Source organism: Ursus maritimus, unplaced genomic scaffold (genome assembly GCF_017311325.1).
Source record: "Ursus maritimus isolate PB19 unplaced genomic scaffold, ASM1731132v1 scaffold_5, whole genome shotgun sequence".
NCBI classification, from domain to species: domain Eukaryota; kingdom Metazoa; phylum Chordata; class Mammalia; order Carnivora; family Ursidae; genus Ursus; species Ursus maritimus.
The window spans coordinates 29151331-29169735 of record NW_024426663.1 but is presented as its reverse complement, the minus strand read 5'-3'; the positions used below and the strand labels follow the sequence as shown (position 1 = coordinate 29169735).

General features: G+C 34.6%; 1 protein-coding gene and 1 long non-coding RNA gene across 2 annotated transcripts in view; both read right to left on the bottom strand.

Annotated features, from left to right (window-relative positions):
• The window catches only part of AP3B1 (adaptor related protein complex 3 subunit beta 1), a 248293-nt gene that overhangs the window by 79915 nt on the left and 149973 nt on the right, over positions 1-18405 (bottom strand). The window contains exons 19-20 of the mRNA XM_040622153.1: positions 15740-15899; positions 7488-7635 (exon numbers count right to left, since the gene is read on the bottom strand). Coding sequence (XP_040478087.1) covers positions 7488-7635; positions 15740-15899 — 308 coding nt within the window. The remainder of the gene's footprint in view (positions 1-7487; positions 7636-15739; positions 15900-18405) is intronic.
• On the bottom strand, positions 470-6652 carry LOC121100703. The gene is made up of 2 exons (XR_005832459.1): positions 6532-6652; positions 470-589 (listed from the first exon to the last, which is right to left on the bottom strand). It is a non-coding gene; the product is annotated as an uncharacterized LOC121100703 (long non-coding RNA).

The following is an 18405-nucleotide window of genomic DNA, read 5'->3' as shown; positions in this document are numbered from 1 at the left end:
TTTTCTACTTCACAGCTAAGAGTGTGTAACAATACCTATTAAATACACATCAGGTCACATACAACACAGGATCGAGCTGCATGTGAAATTGACATAATCTCTTATTAGAAGTCTAAAACAGAAAGAAAAAAGGCTCTCAAAAGGACAGAATTTCATTGACTTTCTGAGAAGAGCAAATAACGGGTGACTGAAATACAACATTAGCAATAGATAACGGTCATTTCTACTGAATTGAAAAAGCCTTGCATTCCAAATCAAGGCTATAAAAAGCTTCGTGATGTGTTTGGCATTCCTCTCTTATATTATATTTCATTTTTCATTTTAAAAAATCCATAGTAAGTTCAAAACATTTTCATACTTAAAGGATCTACTATAAAAATAAAAATCTGAATTCTAAACAAAGAAGTTAAGAGCCCTATTCCATCAAACATTTCTCCATTTGCAATTCATCTTGGTAATAGAGACAGAACCTGGGTAAATGCATATAGGACTTGAGGCAGGAGATTTTTCTTGCTCAATGCATAATTCATGTGCTCCGCCTGCAAAGTGTGTAAAATGAGAATTTCACACCGCAGCATGAGCCATGGAGCTGCAGAGAAAAGGCAGATGAAATCATATTTTACTGTGTGAATTTTATTTCTTACCCTCCCAATATTTATACAAAACCATCATTGACAAACCAAACACACTGACAGATCACCCACTGTTTCCATTGTGTTAGTACTTGAGAAGAGATCAGGCAGAAAGATAGACAATTTGTTTTTGTATATTTTTTTAAATAGAGGATTAGGTTTTTAACAGCTGAGTGACTGTATTAGACTTTTATAAGGACAACAGTAACTGATCTTAAAATCTCACTACAAAAATACCTAGTTATCAATTCATCACCCTCAAATCTCCATTTTGTTTCTATGGTATTCGATTATACACCTCAACACATCAACATTTTCAAAATAAAATACAAAGTCACAGGGTTAAGAAACAGATTTCTACTTATTTCATTTCAAGTAATAAATAAAAGATCCTGGAAATACTTATGAAGCTCCAAATAATAAAAATAAAAATATGTAATATATCTATAAAGATTTTTTATGTATTATGCATGTTCATTTCATGCTGATTAAAAATAAAAGCAAGTAGAAAAAAAGGTATGAAACAACAAGCACCAAATATGCTTCCAAAGAGGAAACCATTGTAAGGAAGATTGAATTTAAAATGATAAAACAGGTTAAGTGGTATGTAAAGTTTGTCAAACTCATATTGTACTTTGAAATCAACAAAAATTCAAGGCTAGTTTTTAGCCTCACAGGGCAAGATATCTGCATGAAATATTTTCAATTAGAATTATCAACCAAGGACAATTTAATGACTCCCTTGCCTTCAAGTCACCTAAAAAAATCTGATTTAAAAAATCTGAGGCTCACACTTACACTGGGCTTTAAAACAAATGTTGCCAGTAAATTGAGACCTCTTTGTAAGTCAAAAGTAGTCTAAACTGTTAAACAAATCTTCCCTATTAGATTATACCTACTTCAATAAGAAAGCTTCTTACTGGCATTTTCTTTGATTTTAAAGATCTCAACTGAAGTGAAATGATATTTCTGTTCTGGAGAACTTAAAATATAAACTAAATTGGGAACGACATAAATTGAAAGAGGGAAGGCTTTTGAATTGTCAGAGTAAAAAAACCAATATTCTACAATATAAACAGAAGTTATGTAATTGCAACATATATTAATACTTGTAAAAACACAAGTAAAACTTGTTTTCTATTTCTCAAATAAGGCAGAAAACCAATCAGAAAATAGTTTCTTCCATTCTTATCCATTATCTGTTTCACAGCACATGCCAATTTTATTTCATTCCCAACCATCTTTCACATGGCAGATCTTTTACTAAGACGTATCTTAATATTTACTAAGGTCTGGGCAGACACTAGTCACAGTAACAGTGACTGGTCTATAGAGCACTTAAGAGATTTAATCCCTCCCAAAAATGGACTATTGTAAAGTTTTATGAAATCCATGCAACCTGTAACAAAGTTTACTGACAGCATCTCAAACACTGCTATGTATATATAGGTAGAACTGTTTTTCTTCACAGCTAGTACATATATTAATCTTAATTTTGATTCAAATAGGAAATGCTCTTAATATGAAATGTTAAGTGCAAGTATGTTATATATGCTTATTTCCATTGACAAATTATGCTTTATACACACTTCATATAATTAAAATGTTGCTAATACTTACAAAGAAAATGCACAGAAGTTATGCACAATAAATTATAATCATGGTTTAAAATTTTTATCATTTAAATCAAAGATTATTTAAGTCTTTGGCAGCTGGTGCACAGACACTGAAGATAAAATCAGAACTATTGTATCACAGTTAAGGCATGTAGAATGAGTTGACTAACAAGGTGATAGTGGAAATAACTATTGCATGTAGGAACACACTAATACACTGCCTAGTTTTAAAAATATCAAAGCCTAGATTCAATTAAAATGACTCAGAAGTCTGGTAACTTTTTAAAAAATATTATTTTAAATAAAATTGTGACTGACCATCTGTTCAACACATAATTTTAACTACAAGCAGAATATAACTTAATTATATTGGTAAAAAATAGGATAAAGTGATATAAATGTGAATCTCTTCCTGATACAATGTGGTCTACATTACTGATTTTTCTTCTCACTTCTGTGTTAAAAAAAAAATGGTTCCTTTTACATTGTGTAAACCATGGAAAGCACTTAAAATATGGAACTATTAAAAGTAACTTTTTTATAGGTATTATTTGGGGCAAAAGAACTATTTCATAAGAAGGGTTAGACTTAAAATATTTTTCTATCAAATATATTTCAGAAAAGAACACCTACTAATAAAAATATGCTTGCCCATCTAAATAAATGTCACCAAAGAACAAGATAATCTTCTTTGGTCATTACCAACAATATCTGATCTAAAATGAAGACATCTTCCAATCAGTAACACAAAAATAATGCCAGAATGTACGAATGTATATAGTTTTATGTTTTATGGTTAAGCTGGGGCATGGTGTTGAATGACACACACTTCAAGAACATCAACAATTCAACAGTGGCTCTTCAGTCCCTGCAATAGGAAAGCATACAGCATGTTAAGAGAACTACAAGTATATAGTCCACTGGAATTGGAACACAGGGACCACAAAGGGAATCGAGATCAGAAAGGTAGGTTTGGGCATGCTGGCCTGCAGAGTTTTTACTGAACTAAGATGATAATGGGGCATCATTATGGGTAACTTTAACATTAATCTGGCAACTGTATAGAAGGACTGGAGTTGGGGATCTGAGGATGACCAATGGCAATGGTCTAAGAGTGAGGTAATGAAGAGCCGATCTAGTATGCTGGTAGCAGGAAAAGAAGAAACAGATATGCGAAATAATACAGAGAATCTCTAAGACTTGGCAACTGTGTAAACATACAGGATAAAGGAAGAGCCGAAGATAATTCTGGGGAAATCTGAGAGAACAGAAAGAATGCTAGCAACAAATGGTAGAACAAGTCTTCTTCTGGCTATATCAGGTTTGAGAAACCAGTAGCTCCTAAGAGGTCTAAGAATTTGGTTTGAATTTGGAAAGAAACAAGAGGTGTTATATGGATTTAGAGATGTTTTTATAGAAGTATTTCACATAAATATTTTAGCTAAAGCCATGGGAGTGAATGAATCGCACAACACAAAGAAATGTAGAGAAAAAGACTTAAAATAAATTGATTCACAATGATTAATATTTTTGAAAAAATGTGTACCAAGCACTAACTTGGGGGCCATGTTCACACTTCGATGTCAGAGGGGTTAAAAAGTGAAGCAATAAAAGGATTGAAAGGTCAAAGAAGTCAAAAGAAATGGGATCCAAACAGTTTCAAGTAGTAGGGGAATAGTCACATAAGAAGATCAAGAAGGATAATAACGAAGAGAAGGTCACTGGGTTTGGGGAAATATGGCTGACTTTTCAGAGAGCAGTATCTATAGGAAGTGGTGAGAGCGGAAACCAATTTTAAAGGGACTAAGAAATAAATGGCTTAAGAGATTGCGGAAAAAGACTATCTAGATTATTTTTCTAAACTCTCACTCTCACACACTCTCTACTTCTGTCTCTTTCCCAATCCCTGCTCTTCACCCCCCAAATGCTGGGAAAGACTTGAGTGCCACGGTTGGCAGAGGAGGAAATTAATTAGTGGAGAAAGAGAATGAAGGTGCAAAGGAGGCAGATGATTATCAACAAGGCCAAAAAGGAAGTAAGACTTTTTCTTGGTTAAGTGGATAGGAAATCACTTACTTGGAGCTACATTCAAAGGAAAAGGAGGATAAATAGAGATTGTGGATTAGAGAGCAGAGAGAGGCAGGAAACACCCACAGTGGACAACAGCTCAGTCCTCCGCAGAAAGGGGTCATACCTGGACATGAACTTATAACTTGAACAGTATAAAAAGAGTCAGAAAAACACAGGAGATATTAAGAATTAAAAAAAATTTCAGTTCCTCTCTGCATTGGTGTTCTATAACTCTGCTACTGTTGGTCTCTCAGGGAATTAACATTCACATTAAAAAATGTTAACACTGCTGGTTTATATTTATAAAGTATTTTACATTGATCTTTCATAATAGCACTTGAAAGTAGTAGAGTAGGTATTAGCATTCCTACTTTATAGATGAGGAAACTGAAGCATAAAGATATTATCTTCCAAAAAGTAGAACACTATACCTATCTCATAGGACATCATAAAATAAACTGTTTTTAAAGCTATATATTCAAAGTACCTCCGAGGCCTCATTTTCATGCTCAATATCCCCAAAACACACTATCCAAGTGAAAGAAAAGGAAGAGAAACAGTAAAAGTATAGATTTAGTTTGGCTGTAGATTTAAGGCATATGAATTTTCAGCACTAACATACTGACATGCTAAATTAAGGTAAAGCAGCCACCATCTGCCTTCATTACTCATAATCTAGAGCAGAAGCCACAACACTTGGTGTAAGGAGGACTTCTACAATTACAGAGTTGCCCATTATTAGAAAGCTGGTATACTTGTAATTGCAAGGTATATTCCAAATCACTCAGAAAGCACTAGTAAAAAATAGTTATGGTGGCTCCAAGGTACAGAATATTCCAAGCGATAAATTAAAACAAACAATCCTGTGTATTATAGACAGGAAAAGGCATTATAATATGGAGAAAATAAGCCATACACACAAAATACACGGACATAAAACTATCAAGAATGTGAGTAAAATCCAAATTTTTCAAGAGTCTTAGACTACTACAATACTTTAAAATTTTATACTGATGTTCTATAAGAAAATATTTTCAGTTAAGAGACATTGATCACTGAAAGTGTTTGACAAAGAAACAAACTGAATTGCTAACCTAGAATACTTCCATGGCTTTTTAATGGGGTCCTAAAACCTTTGGTTCTAATACTATGTGGGCACTAAAGTCTACAACTTTACAACTTTTACAAACTGCATAAGAATAATGCACTTTAATTCTACCCACTTGACATTCACTGATTTACTGTTTGCTCATTTTCTAAAACACTGATTTCTTAGTCTGGGTTGTACTTATTATCAATTTCTAAAGCTCCTTTAAGTAACATCTTAAACTTTTAAAATATATAAGTAGGAAATGAATAATTTGATATAAATAATCTAATATAAGTAGGAAATCAGAGAACATCAAACTCACTATGTGATAAATTTGTATATGAAGCCAGAGTAATAAAAATCACTAAGATTTTATGAATTTTGGAAAATAGAAATCTTAGATTATATACCATATACAGACACAAGTTTAAAATATAAATTCATGTTTAAAATAGGTATCACTATATGCAAGAATATTTGTGATATGATAAAAGAAACACTAGCCAATTTTTAAATATGCTTATTCTTTTTTAAAAATATATGCTTATTCTTTAATAATAAATCTCTGGATGAGGGAAGGCAATTATCCACTTCAATGAATTTATTTTTATCCTTGGCTACTCAGATGACTTATTAAAGAAATTCAAGTTAATAGAAAAAATAAATGAGAAAGATATTAGGTTAAAAAACTGAATTCACTGAAAGGCAAAGTTTGACCACATTTTCAACATATGGGAGCTTATTTATAAAAACTACTGCATTTGAAGCCCAGGACCAACATGATCCATTTATAGGAAAGGAGTAACAATTAAATATCAGAAAAATATGCAGTAGGTCTGAATTTTTATTAATAACTACATTTTTTCAATCTATACTTTTACTTTTTGCTGCTAGGCAGACAAGTTTCAGTGTTATAAATATGACATCAGAAAGCACTATCATTCTATTACAAGAGTGATTCTTGCATTTGTATTTAGATACATGGCTACTTAATTTTTATTAACTAGTTAAATAATCTATATCTTTTAACTAAACCCTTAAAAATATTCTATTACCCCAAATACCTATTTTTAAAAAGCATTATTCATTTCAATTTCTTATAATATATATACATTTATATTACCTTGTTCAATATTATTTGTGACTTCCTTTTACTTCCCCTTTCGCGAACAAAAAGGGCCATAACTGGTAACATTGAGCTCTGTAATTTTGGTGGCAAAAGATGAGGTTATAAAAAGTTTCTGAGGCATTGTTGAGTGACTGACTCTTGGTTTTGGACCCCAACGTGGTCTTGGGGTCGTGGGATCTAGCCCTGCCAGGTTCTGCACTCAGCACTGACTCTGCTTGGGGTTCTCTTCTCCCTCTGCCCCTCCCTGTCACGTCTTGCTCTTTCTCTTTAAAATAAATAAATAAATCTTAAAAAAAAAGTTTCTAACTTCTCTACAGGGCTGAGGTAAACAGGAAGCAATTACCTAATTAAAAAAACAGATGAATGAAGATGGTATTTATTTTAGCTGTCAGTGACAATGTTAAATTTCTCAATTTCTTGATTTTCAACAAAACAGTAATTTTTTCTTTTTTTAAATATTTCATTTATTTATTTGAGAGACAGAAAGAGAGAGTACGAGCCGTTGGGGAGAGGCAGAGGGAGAGGGAGAAGCAGACTCCCCACCAAGCAGGGAGCCTGATGCGGGGCTCAATCCCAGGACTCTGGGACTGTGACCTGAACCAAAGGCAGACGCTTAACTGAGCCACCCAGGTGCCCCTAAAACAGTAATTTTCAGAAGTATTTCTTTTCTTTCTTTTTTTTTTTTTAGATTTCATTTATTTATTTGACAGAGCAAGAGGCAGCCAGCGAGGGAGGGAACATAAGCGGGGGAGTGGGAGAGGAAGAAGCAGGCTCCCAGCAGAGGAGCCCAAAGCGGGGCTTGATCCCAGGACTCTGGTATCACGACCTGAGCCGAAGGCAGACACTTAACGACTGAGCCACTTAACGACGGAGGCGCCCCTCAAAAGTATTTATTCTTAATTGGAAAAAGGCTATAAGAATACTTCCTTTCAATTACAGCAGTCTCTTACCTTAGTGACTTTTCTGGATTCAGATTCACTTTCAGATTCTGATTCTGATTCAGAATCTGAAGAACTTTCTTCTTCTGAACTAGAATCAGCGCTGGAAGAATCGGAAGTTTTAGATTTTTCATTTTCCTTCTCCCCATCTTCAGAATCACTATAAATAATAATTTTTAAAATATCAACTTTAAATCCTTTATATATGACAAATTGGTGCTATATGTCCATTTTGTCTATAAATCAGAACCTTTACTAGAAAAGTATATTTCACTGAGAACACATTTTTTTTGTATGTAAAAGACAATAAAAATGGTTTTAAAATTCTAGAACATATCAAAAAAAATAATAAAGGTAGTACTATCTATAACCAAATATATCAGAACCCCTTCAGAATCAATTATACTAGCACATCACACACACTTCAAATGCAAAAGGTTATAAGACAACACTAAATGATATAAGGAGAAAATAATCAATAATTAAATGTTTGATTTACCAGGAATATATATTAGGTGCTAATAGTAACAACTTCAAAGATATGTAAGACTGATTTTAAAATGCTGTCTCAAAATACTAAAAGTTCAAGTATAAATTTAAAATTTATACATGTACTTTTGCTTAAATAGATTTGCATTTTATTGATTTTGTCCAAGAAAATTATTTACATGTGTTCTGAAATGTGACCCATAAACATATTATGTGCGAAAATGTTAACTAGATCAAAAGAGATTTCTTCTAATGCAAAGTCTTACTAAAAATGAAAGATAATCAAATATAAACTTTTTAAAATACCAAATGACTGAGAAGCCCAAGATGGCAGAGGATTAGGAGACCGTAGTTTTGTCTGGTCCCAGGAATTCAGACAGATAGCTATTAAATCATTGTGAACACCCACCAACTCAACCAGAATCTAAAAATAGCTGCAACCCTACAAATAGAAAAGGGACACTTTCTGCAAGAATGACAAGACAGAAAAACTTTTTTCAAAAAAGAGAACAAGAGGCAGTAATGACTGCCAGGGACTTAATCAGTATGGACATAAGAAAGATGTCTGAAGTAGAGTTTGGAATAATGATTATAAAGATACCAGCTGGGCTTGGAAAAAGCAGGGAAGACACTAGAGAATCCCTTTCTGGAGAAATAAAAGAACTAAAATCTAATCAAGTTGAAATAAAAAAGGCTATTAATGAGATGCAATAAAAAAATGGAGGCCCAACCTGCTAAGATAAATGAGGCAGAAGAGAGAATTGTGATATAGAAGACAAAATGATGGAGAATAAAGAAGCTGAGAAAAAGAGAGATAAACAACTACTGGATCACGAGGGGAGAATTTGAGAGATAAGTGATATCATAAAGCAAAATAATATCAGAACAACTGGGATCCCAGAAGAACAGGAAAGAGGGGGGCAGAAGATATATTGGAGCAAATTACAGTGGAGAACTTCCCTCATCTGGGGAAGAAAACAGGCATTCAAGTCCAGGAGGCACAGAGAACACCTCTCAAAATCAATAAAAATTGGTCAACACCCTGACATATAATAGTGAAACTTACAAATCTCAGAGACAAAGAGAAAATCCTGAAAGCAGCTTGGGACAAGAGATCTGTAACCTACAAGGGTAGAAACATTAGATTGACATCAGACCTATCCACAGAGACCTGGTGGGCCAGAAAGGGCTGACATGATATATTCAGGGTGCTAAATGAGAAAAATACGCAACCAAGAATACTTCATCTAGCCAGGATGTCATTCAAAATAAAAGAAGAATAACCTTCCAGGACAAACAGAAATTAAAAGAATTTGTGATCACCAAACCAGCCCTATGAGAAATATTAAAAGGGATCCTTCAAGCAAAGAGAGAGCCAAAAAATAACACAGATAAGAAGGGAACAGAGACAATATACAGAAACAGTGACTTTACAGGTAATACAATGGCACTAAATTCATATCTTTCTATAGTTACTCTGAATGTAAATGGGCTAAATGCTCCAATCAAAAGACACAGGGTATCAGACTGGATAAAAAAGCAAGACCAATTGATACGCTGTCTGCAAGAGACTCATGTTAGACCCAAAGACACCTCCAAATTGAAAGTGAGGAGGTAGAAAACCATGTATCATGCTAAAGGACATAAAAAGAAAGCCGGAGTGGCAATCCTTATATCAGACAAATTAAATTTTAAACCAAAGACTATAATAAGAGAGGAGGAAGGACACGATACCATAATTAAAGGATCTACCCAACAAGATGATGTAACAATTGTAAATATTTATGCCCCTAACATGGGAGCAGCCAATTATATAAGCCAATTAATAACAAAATTAAAGAAACACATCAATAATAATACAATCATAGTAGGGGACTTTAACACCCCATTCACTGCAATGGACAGATCATCTAAGCAGAAGATCAACAGTAAACAAGGTCTCTGAATAACACACTGGACCACATGGACTTCACAGATACATTCAGAGCATTTTATCCTAAAGCACCAGAATACACATTCTTTTTGAGTGCACATGGAATTTTCTCCAGAAGAGATCACATACTGGGTCACAAATCAGGTCTCAACCGGTACCAGAGGACTGGGATCATTCCCTGTACATTTTCAGACCACAGTGCTTTAAAAGTGGAACTCAACTACAAGAGGAAATTTGGAAAGAACTCAAATACATGGAGGCTAAAGAATGAATGGGTCAACCAGGAAATTAAAGAAGAATTAAAAAAATTCATGGAAACAAATGAAAATGAAAACACGGGGCGCCTGGGTGGCACAGTGGTTAAGCGTCTGCCTTCGGCTCAGGGCGTGATCCCGGCGTTCTGGGATCGAGCCCCACATCAGGCTCTTCCGCTATGAGCCTGCTTCTTCCTCTCCCACTCCCCCTGCTTGTGTTCCCTCTCTCGCTGGCTGTCTCTATCTCTGTCGAATAAATAAATAAAATGTTTAAAAAAAAAAAAAGAAAGAAAATGAAAACACAACTGTTCAGAACCTTTGGGATGCAGCAAAGGCAGTCCTCAGAAGGAAGTACATAGCAATATAAGCCTTTCTCTAGAAACAAGACAGGTCTCAAATACACAACCTAACCTTACACCTAAAGGAACTGGAGAAAGAACAGCAAATAAAGCCTAACCCCAGCAGGAGAAGAGAATTAATAAAGATTAGAGCAGAAATCAATAAAATAGAAACCAAAAGAAGAGTAGAACTGATCAAAAAACTAGGAGCTGTTTCTTTAAAAGAATTAATAGGATTGATAACCCCCTGGCCATCTTATCAAAAAGAAAAGAGAAAGGACTCAAATGTATAAAATAATGAATTAAAGAGGAGAGCTCATAACCAACACTGAAGAAATAAAATAATTATAAGAACATATTATGAGCAACTACATGACAACAAATTAGGCAATCTGGAAGAAACAGATGCATGCCTATCTAACTACCACAACTGAACCAGGAAGAAACAGAAAACCCGAACAGACCCATACCCAGCAAGGAAATTGAAGCAATAATAAAAAATCTTCCAACAAATAAGAGTCCAGAGCTGGATGGCTTCCCGGGAATTCTCCCAAACTCTATGGTCAACTAATCTTCAACAACAAGGAAAAGAATATCCATGGAAAAAAGACAGTCTCTTCAACAAATGGCATTGGGAAAATTGGACAGGTACATGCAGAAGAATGAAACCAGACCTTTTCCCTACACCATACACAAAAACACACTCAAAATGGATGAAAGACCTAAATGTGAGACAGGAATCCATTAAAATCCTAGAGGAGAACATAGGCAGCAACCTCTGTGACTTCAGCCGCAGCAACTTCTTGCTAGACATGTCTCCAATTGCAAGGGAAACAAAAGCAAAAATGAACTATTGGGGCTTCATCAAGAAAAAAAACTTTTGCACAGCAAAAGAAACAGTCACAAAACCAAAAGACAACAGACAGAATGGGAGAAGATATCTGCAAATGTTTTATCAGATAAAGGGCTAGTATCCAAAAGCTATAAAAAACATATCAAACTCAACACCCAAAGAACAAATAATCCAATCAATAATAATAAATTAAAAATATCAACTTTAAATCCTTTATATATGACAAATTCGTGCTATACGTCCATTTTGTCTATAAATCAGAACCTTTACTAGAAAAGTATATTTCACTGAGAACACATTTTTTTTGTATGTAAAAGACAATAAAAATGGTTTTAAAATTCTAGAACGTATAAAAAAAAATAATAAAGGTAGTACTATCTATAACCAAATATGTCAGAACCCCTTCAGAATCAATTATACTAGCACGTCACACACACTTCAAATGCAAAAGGTTATAAGACAACACTAAATGATATAAGGAGAAAATAATTAATAATTAAATGTTTGATTTACCAGGAATATATATTAGGTGCTAATGGTAACAACTTCAAAGATATGTAAGACTGATTTTAAAATGCTGTCTCAAAATACTAAAAGTTCATTCATAAATTTAAAATTTATACATGTACATCTTCAGAACTGTGACACCAAACTCTTTTCACTGTATATACACCTGAAAAGACATGAAAAGACATTTCTCCAAAGAAGACATGGAAACGGCCAATAGACACACAAAAAAATGCTCCACATCCCTGGTCATCAGGGAAATACAAATAAAAACCACAATGAGATACCACCTCACACCAGTTAGAACGGCTAAAATTAACAAGTCAGGAAACAACAAATGTTGGAGAGGATGCAGAGAAAGGGGAACCCTCCTACACTGCTGGTGGGAATACAAGCTGGTACAGCCACTCTGGAAAACAGTACGGAGATTCGTCAACAAGTTGAAAATAGAGCTACCCTATGACCCAGCAATTGCACTACTAAGTATTTATCCCAAAGATACAAATGCAGTGATCTGAAGGGGCACCTGCACCCTAATGTTTGTAGCAGCGAGGTCTACAATAGTCCAACTATGGAGAGAGCCCAGTTGTCGATGCATCGACAGATGAATGGATAAAGATGTGGAATACACATACAATGGAATACTACTCAGCCACCAAAAAATGAAATCTTGTCATTTACAACAACATAGACAGAACTAGAGGGTATTATACTCAGCAAAATAAGTCAATCAGAGAAAGACAATTATCATATGATTTTAGTCATATGTGGAATTTAAGAAACAAAACAGAGGATTGGGGGGAAGAGAGTGAAAAATAAAACAAGACGGAAATCAGAGAGGACTCTTTTTTTTTTAAGATTATTTATTTATTTATTTATTTATTTGACAGAGATAGAGACAGCCAGCGAGAGAGGGAACACAAGCAGGAGGAGTGGGAGAGGAAGAAGCAGGCTCACAGCGGAGGAGCCTGATGTGGGGCTCGATCCCGTAACACCGGGATCACGCTCTGAGCCGAAGGCAGACGCCCAACTGCTGTGCCACCCAGGCACCCCCAGAGAGGACTCAAACATAGGAAACAAACTAAAGGTTGCTGGAGGGGAGGTGGGTGGGGGATGGGGTAAGGGTGATGGACATTAAGGAGGGTATGTGATATAATGAGCACTGGGTATTGTATAAGACTGATGAATCACTGGACTCCAACTTTGAAACTACCAATATGTTAATTGAATTAAATTAAAAAAATAAAAATAAAAATTGAAAAAAAAAAAACACCAAGAAAACTTGAAAAAAAACAAATGATCAAACCTAAATGCTGATGCTACTCACTCATTTGTTCACCCACTCACTCATTTAATAAATATTAATTGACTACCCACCATGTGTTGGTGGTATGTTAGTACTAAGGATAACAATGTTTAATAAGATATAGATGATCTCTGTGTCTCCCTTATAGAGTCTACACTGCATTGGGGAATACAGAGAAGATCGCAATGACAAAAATGTATGGTAAATAATAAGTAATAAAGTATAATATGTCATGAGAGAGCATCTAAACAAAGTTAACCAAGACAGGGAATGCTTCCTAGAGGAAGAAACACATAAGCTGAGAAATAGGAATAAGGCAGGAAGCAGGGATAGTCTTGAGCAGTGAGGTAGTTCTCTGTGGAGAAGGAATAACACGTGAGGTAGCCCAAGGGTCTTTTTTCAAAGAGAGATATATTATGGTCTTCTACATTTTCTCAAAACTGAAGGTATAGTTCTCTTTCCATGTATGTGTATTTTTTAAAAAAATCCTGTGCCAGGCAGTTTTAGAAACTTCATACCAATTAACTAATTTAGATGTTTTAACATACTCTTACTGGGTGTTATCATTATCCTATAATGTTCAGGAGAGCTAAGTAACTTGCTCAAGGACACATTGCCTGGAGTGGCAGAACTGGAATTTGAACTCAATTTGTCTTATTCTAAGACCATGTTTTCTCCACTACACCATACTAGCTTCCTTCAAATGAAAATACCTTGAGTGTAAAACTCAAATTTAATCATACATAGTTATGACTACTAAACGGTGGTTTTACATAAACTTAAAGCATCTTAGCTTTAAAAAATTATCACACAGCGGCACCTGGCTGGCTCAGTCGCAAGAGCACACAACTCTTGATCTCAGGGTTCTAAGTTCAAGTTCCACACTGGGTGTAGAGATTACTTAAAAATAAAAGTTTTAATAAAACTTATCATATAGCCACACTAGCCAAGTTCAAAAAAATTCTAGAAGAAAGGCAGAAAAACACGGGGTGAGAGAGAGTGGTGAGACAAGGGAAGAATCGATATTTCCTAGAATTGATTTTTGTGGAGGAAATACGATTGCTGTTTATTAAAAATGAAGTCATGGTAACATCTCAGAGCACATGTAATTATATTCGATGACTAAAAAATATGTTGTTTTTTTCCCCGTAGCAAAGAATGGCAATTTATGATCTCTAACTCAATGGTTAAAACATGTACTTAAAAATATAAGGTTTTCAATGTATCTGAGATTCCCTTTGGTATAATAAACAATTCTTTTAAATTAAAACATAGGCAAAGAGAAAACTCCATTTCTGACGGAAAAAACACACAATGAAACTAATATAAATACACTATTAAAAATTTTAGCATATTGACTTTGCTATTTGAAAAGATACTGAGTGCACCGAACAAAAATTTTCCCTTCCTGGAAAAAAGATACTTTTTATAGACTATGTAATCATAGATATTCTGATATTAAACCAGAAGTACAAAATTTCTCTCGAAGGAAAGGATATTACAAACCAAGTAAATCCTTTGCTGCAACAAGTGAATGATTCTGCATACATTTAACTTACAGCTTTTAAGATAAGATTTTAAAGGTAAAAGTGTTATTTTGTTATGCAGCACTCAATTTTGATGGGTAATTACTGTTTACCTTACTGCTTAGAGTTTCAGATGTTAATCTAATGAAAAGAATTTACTGGTAACTAGCTTTTTAACTTTGCAATGATGAAAAGCCTGTATTAATTTAACCTACAGATTTCATTTGTTCTGAACAGGAAAAACAATATAAATCACTTTTAAAATCATTAAATCCTGACTTAAATTAATAAAGTCATAATTAGGGCATTATGCTGTGTTTGTTATGGAAGTGGCAGGGCGAGCTGCTTTAATTACTGTCTGTAATAAAAGGAGCAGAGAGCGTACTGCGCCCCAATCAGTGCTGTCAGCCACGACTGAGCTGGGCTGCAAGCTCATCAAGTGAGCGGGCGGCAGGCTCCCAGGAAAAGGGCCATCATGTCTGCAGAGGCCACTCGCTGACAGCAGTGGGGAAAACAGACTCATACAATCCAAGGTATTAGCCCCAATTACTCAAAATTTTAATGACACTTTAATACACTATAATGTTGATAATGGGAGATCTTAAAAAGAGCTAACACTTAAGTATCTTATGACCGTCTTCCTTCACAGCCCTTGACTCTAATATTTGGATCATAATCTTTTTACTATAACATTATTTAGAAAAATCAATTGTCTTAGTTACATAATGGCAAAGTGTTGAAGGATTTTAGTCCTCAGCAAAATTGCTACAGAAGGTAATTAAGTGTTTCATACCTACTTCTTTATCACTTAACTCAGCCTTCCAAGGTTATACCAATTTTCAAAATGTAACCCCAAGATTTGTTCAAGTTCAAAATGAAAACTAAGTATAATAAGTAGCAGAATAATGTGAACTAGTATTCTAATTAATTTTACAAGATTCAGTATCTGGGAAAAAATCCACTTCTTTTCTCATTCACCTTATGAATTAAAGGGAAATGGCATCCGGGGGGAAAATAGCACAGAATATTTTTTGAAGGATATTCTGATAAAATATTACCTTTTCCCTTTGCTTTTGGAGTTCCTCTTGCCTGTTCTTTTGTCTCCTACTTCTGACGCACTTTCACTATCACTCCCATGCTCACTGGAGGACTCCTCACTGCTGTCATCACTACTGTCTCCCTCGTCTTGTTCTCCACTTGCACTTCCAGATTCACTCTCTGAAAAAATATAACCAGATGCTCCTTGATTTATAGCCATTTAATTAGACATAAGGACCCAAGTAACTGTCAATATTCATCAGAAATGAAACCAGATGTTGAATTTTAGCTTACTGGACCCCACTTGTTCAACACTCCATTTTCACATTCCTGTCATTCAGTCCCCCCACCTTTGCNTTCCTGCAGCAGTGTGTGTGTGGGGAGCTCCGAAAGACAGAGAATGCACTCTGATAGTGAGTGGGGTAAAGCAAAGAAAAGATGAACCACATAAACTAAATTTGAGAGAATCCTGCTTTTCAAACCCTTAAGTATCTAGTTATGGCAAAAACTTTTTTTTTTTAAGGAATGATATAAGGACGAAGAAATAATTTTTTTAAAAAGATTTTATTTATTTATTTGACAGAGAGAGAGACAGCCAGCAAGAGAAGGAACACAAGCAGGGGGAGTGGGAGAGGAATAAGCAGGCTCCCAGCGGAGCAGAGAGCCTGACGTGGGGCTCGATCCCAGAACCCTGGGATCACGGCCCGGGACGAAGGCAGACGCTTAATGACTGAGCCACCCACGGGCCCCAAGAAATAATTTTTAAATCTTCTACTGATACTGAGAAATTTTACTGAGAGAAGGCAAGAGTTGAATCTTCTTAGGTATAATTTTGAGAGGGGAATGAGCCATTTGAATCATCTGTAAAAAGTTTCTCAATTCAAAAGCAAAAAGCAAAATTATTAATTAAAAAGTTAATTACTTATTTTAGCTAGTGTAGGAGCTTTCCACAGGTCAAAGAGATCATAAAATTATACCATGGAGCTATACATTTAAATGTTTTATGTATAAATTATGGTATACTAGGACTCTTCCCAGAAGTGATGCATATGGTTTATTTTATGTGTATTTTAAACATGAAGAATAATTTTTCACTATTTGAAATGATTATAGGTGCAAAGCACTAACCTAAATAAGAGAACAAACTGTTGCCCCCATCTGTTATCTATCTTATGAAGTGCCATTAGCCAGGCACATATTATAATAGGGAAATTATATCTATTCTATGAGGACTGATTTATGTGTCACACAGTGAAAAGCTAGGATTACCTATATTCTTTTGGAATAGCATGTAGTGGTTAGAAGCATGGACTTTCAAATAGGAATGTCTGGGTTCAAATCCTAGCTCTGTCACTTAGGAGCTGTAAGACTGAGAAAGTTATTCAATCTCTCTGGGTCTTCGTTTCTTTTCCAGCAATGATGATAATAATACTAGCTACTTTACCGAGCTATTGTGAAGATGAAAGGATCTGAAACACGTCAAGTGATTAGGATGCCACAGTGCCTGCCACATGGTAAGGCATTCATTACCATCAGCTTCTACAAAGGGTGAAACTTACCTTATCCAAATTTTATAAAACTGCTCAATAGGATGTTTTAAATTTGGTGTGATATGAAAGTTGTGCACATGTATATATTAACTCAGATAAGTGACTTATCCCATAAATAAGAAAAAAAATTATAGCATCTAAGTTACTCTCTCATGTTAATTACATGGGAGTTCAACATGAGTCCAGTTCACTTCAGGAACGACTACTTAAATTTTCAAGTTAGTAAAATCCCTCCTCCAACCTTTTTTTTTTTTTTAAGTAAGTTTTTATTCAGCATTAATTTTATATGAAAGTAAAAATCCTTGAGGAAATTTGTTTATCCTCTAGAAGACTTGCTGGGAAAATAATCTCATAATTTCTAACAAGAAAAGTTAGTTTTTTCCTCAAATACCTAGAGTGGAACTTCTGCAGAATGCTCAGATCAACCCACGAAAAGTATTAATAGAATATTTCAAATATGTATTTAAAAAAGTTAGCCTATGAACAGACATGAGCTTATGAATAAAGGGGATGTAGACAAATATCCACATGGTACACTTTTAACTATACAACAGATCTTTCTCAACTATCTACATCATTCCTGAAATCTCCTATTTTTTAGTATTAACATTCTACACTGAACTATATTCTCCATTTTCAACTTATCATTTCAGAATGTGATGCATCACAGATTAATTTATCAGATACAGGAAACAAAGATTTTGAGAGGGGAAACTGAGGAAAAAGTGAATGCATTACCCTAGAGTAAGGTAATGCATGAGCAAGTAATAGTGAAGAGCTTTGGTTTCTCCGAGGAAAAAAGGTTATAGAAGAAAAAGGTGTCATTTGATCTTGGGTCAGACAGGTCTCTTAGGTTAACTGTTAAGAGTGTCGGAAAGTAACTCCAATATATTTTTCATTATGCAAATTTTTCACAGAATTTTAGATCTGAAGAGCCTTAAAAGCATCTAACTTTACCTCTTCATTTAACACACAGAAAGGTAAGTACCTTATTCAGTTGGCATAGCTAAAATGCAGCACTTCTAAATCCTTCCTATCTAGCATTCTTTTCATTGTATACAGTTGTTCTAATTGTTTTAGCTGTTTGATTCTTTATAATACACGAGATTTATTAATTTTAGCTTTACACAGGTTCA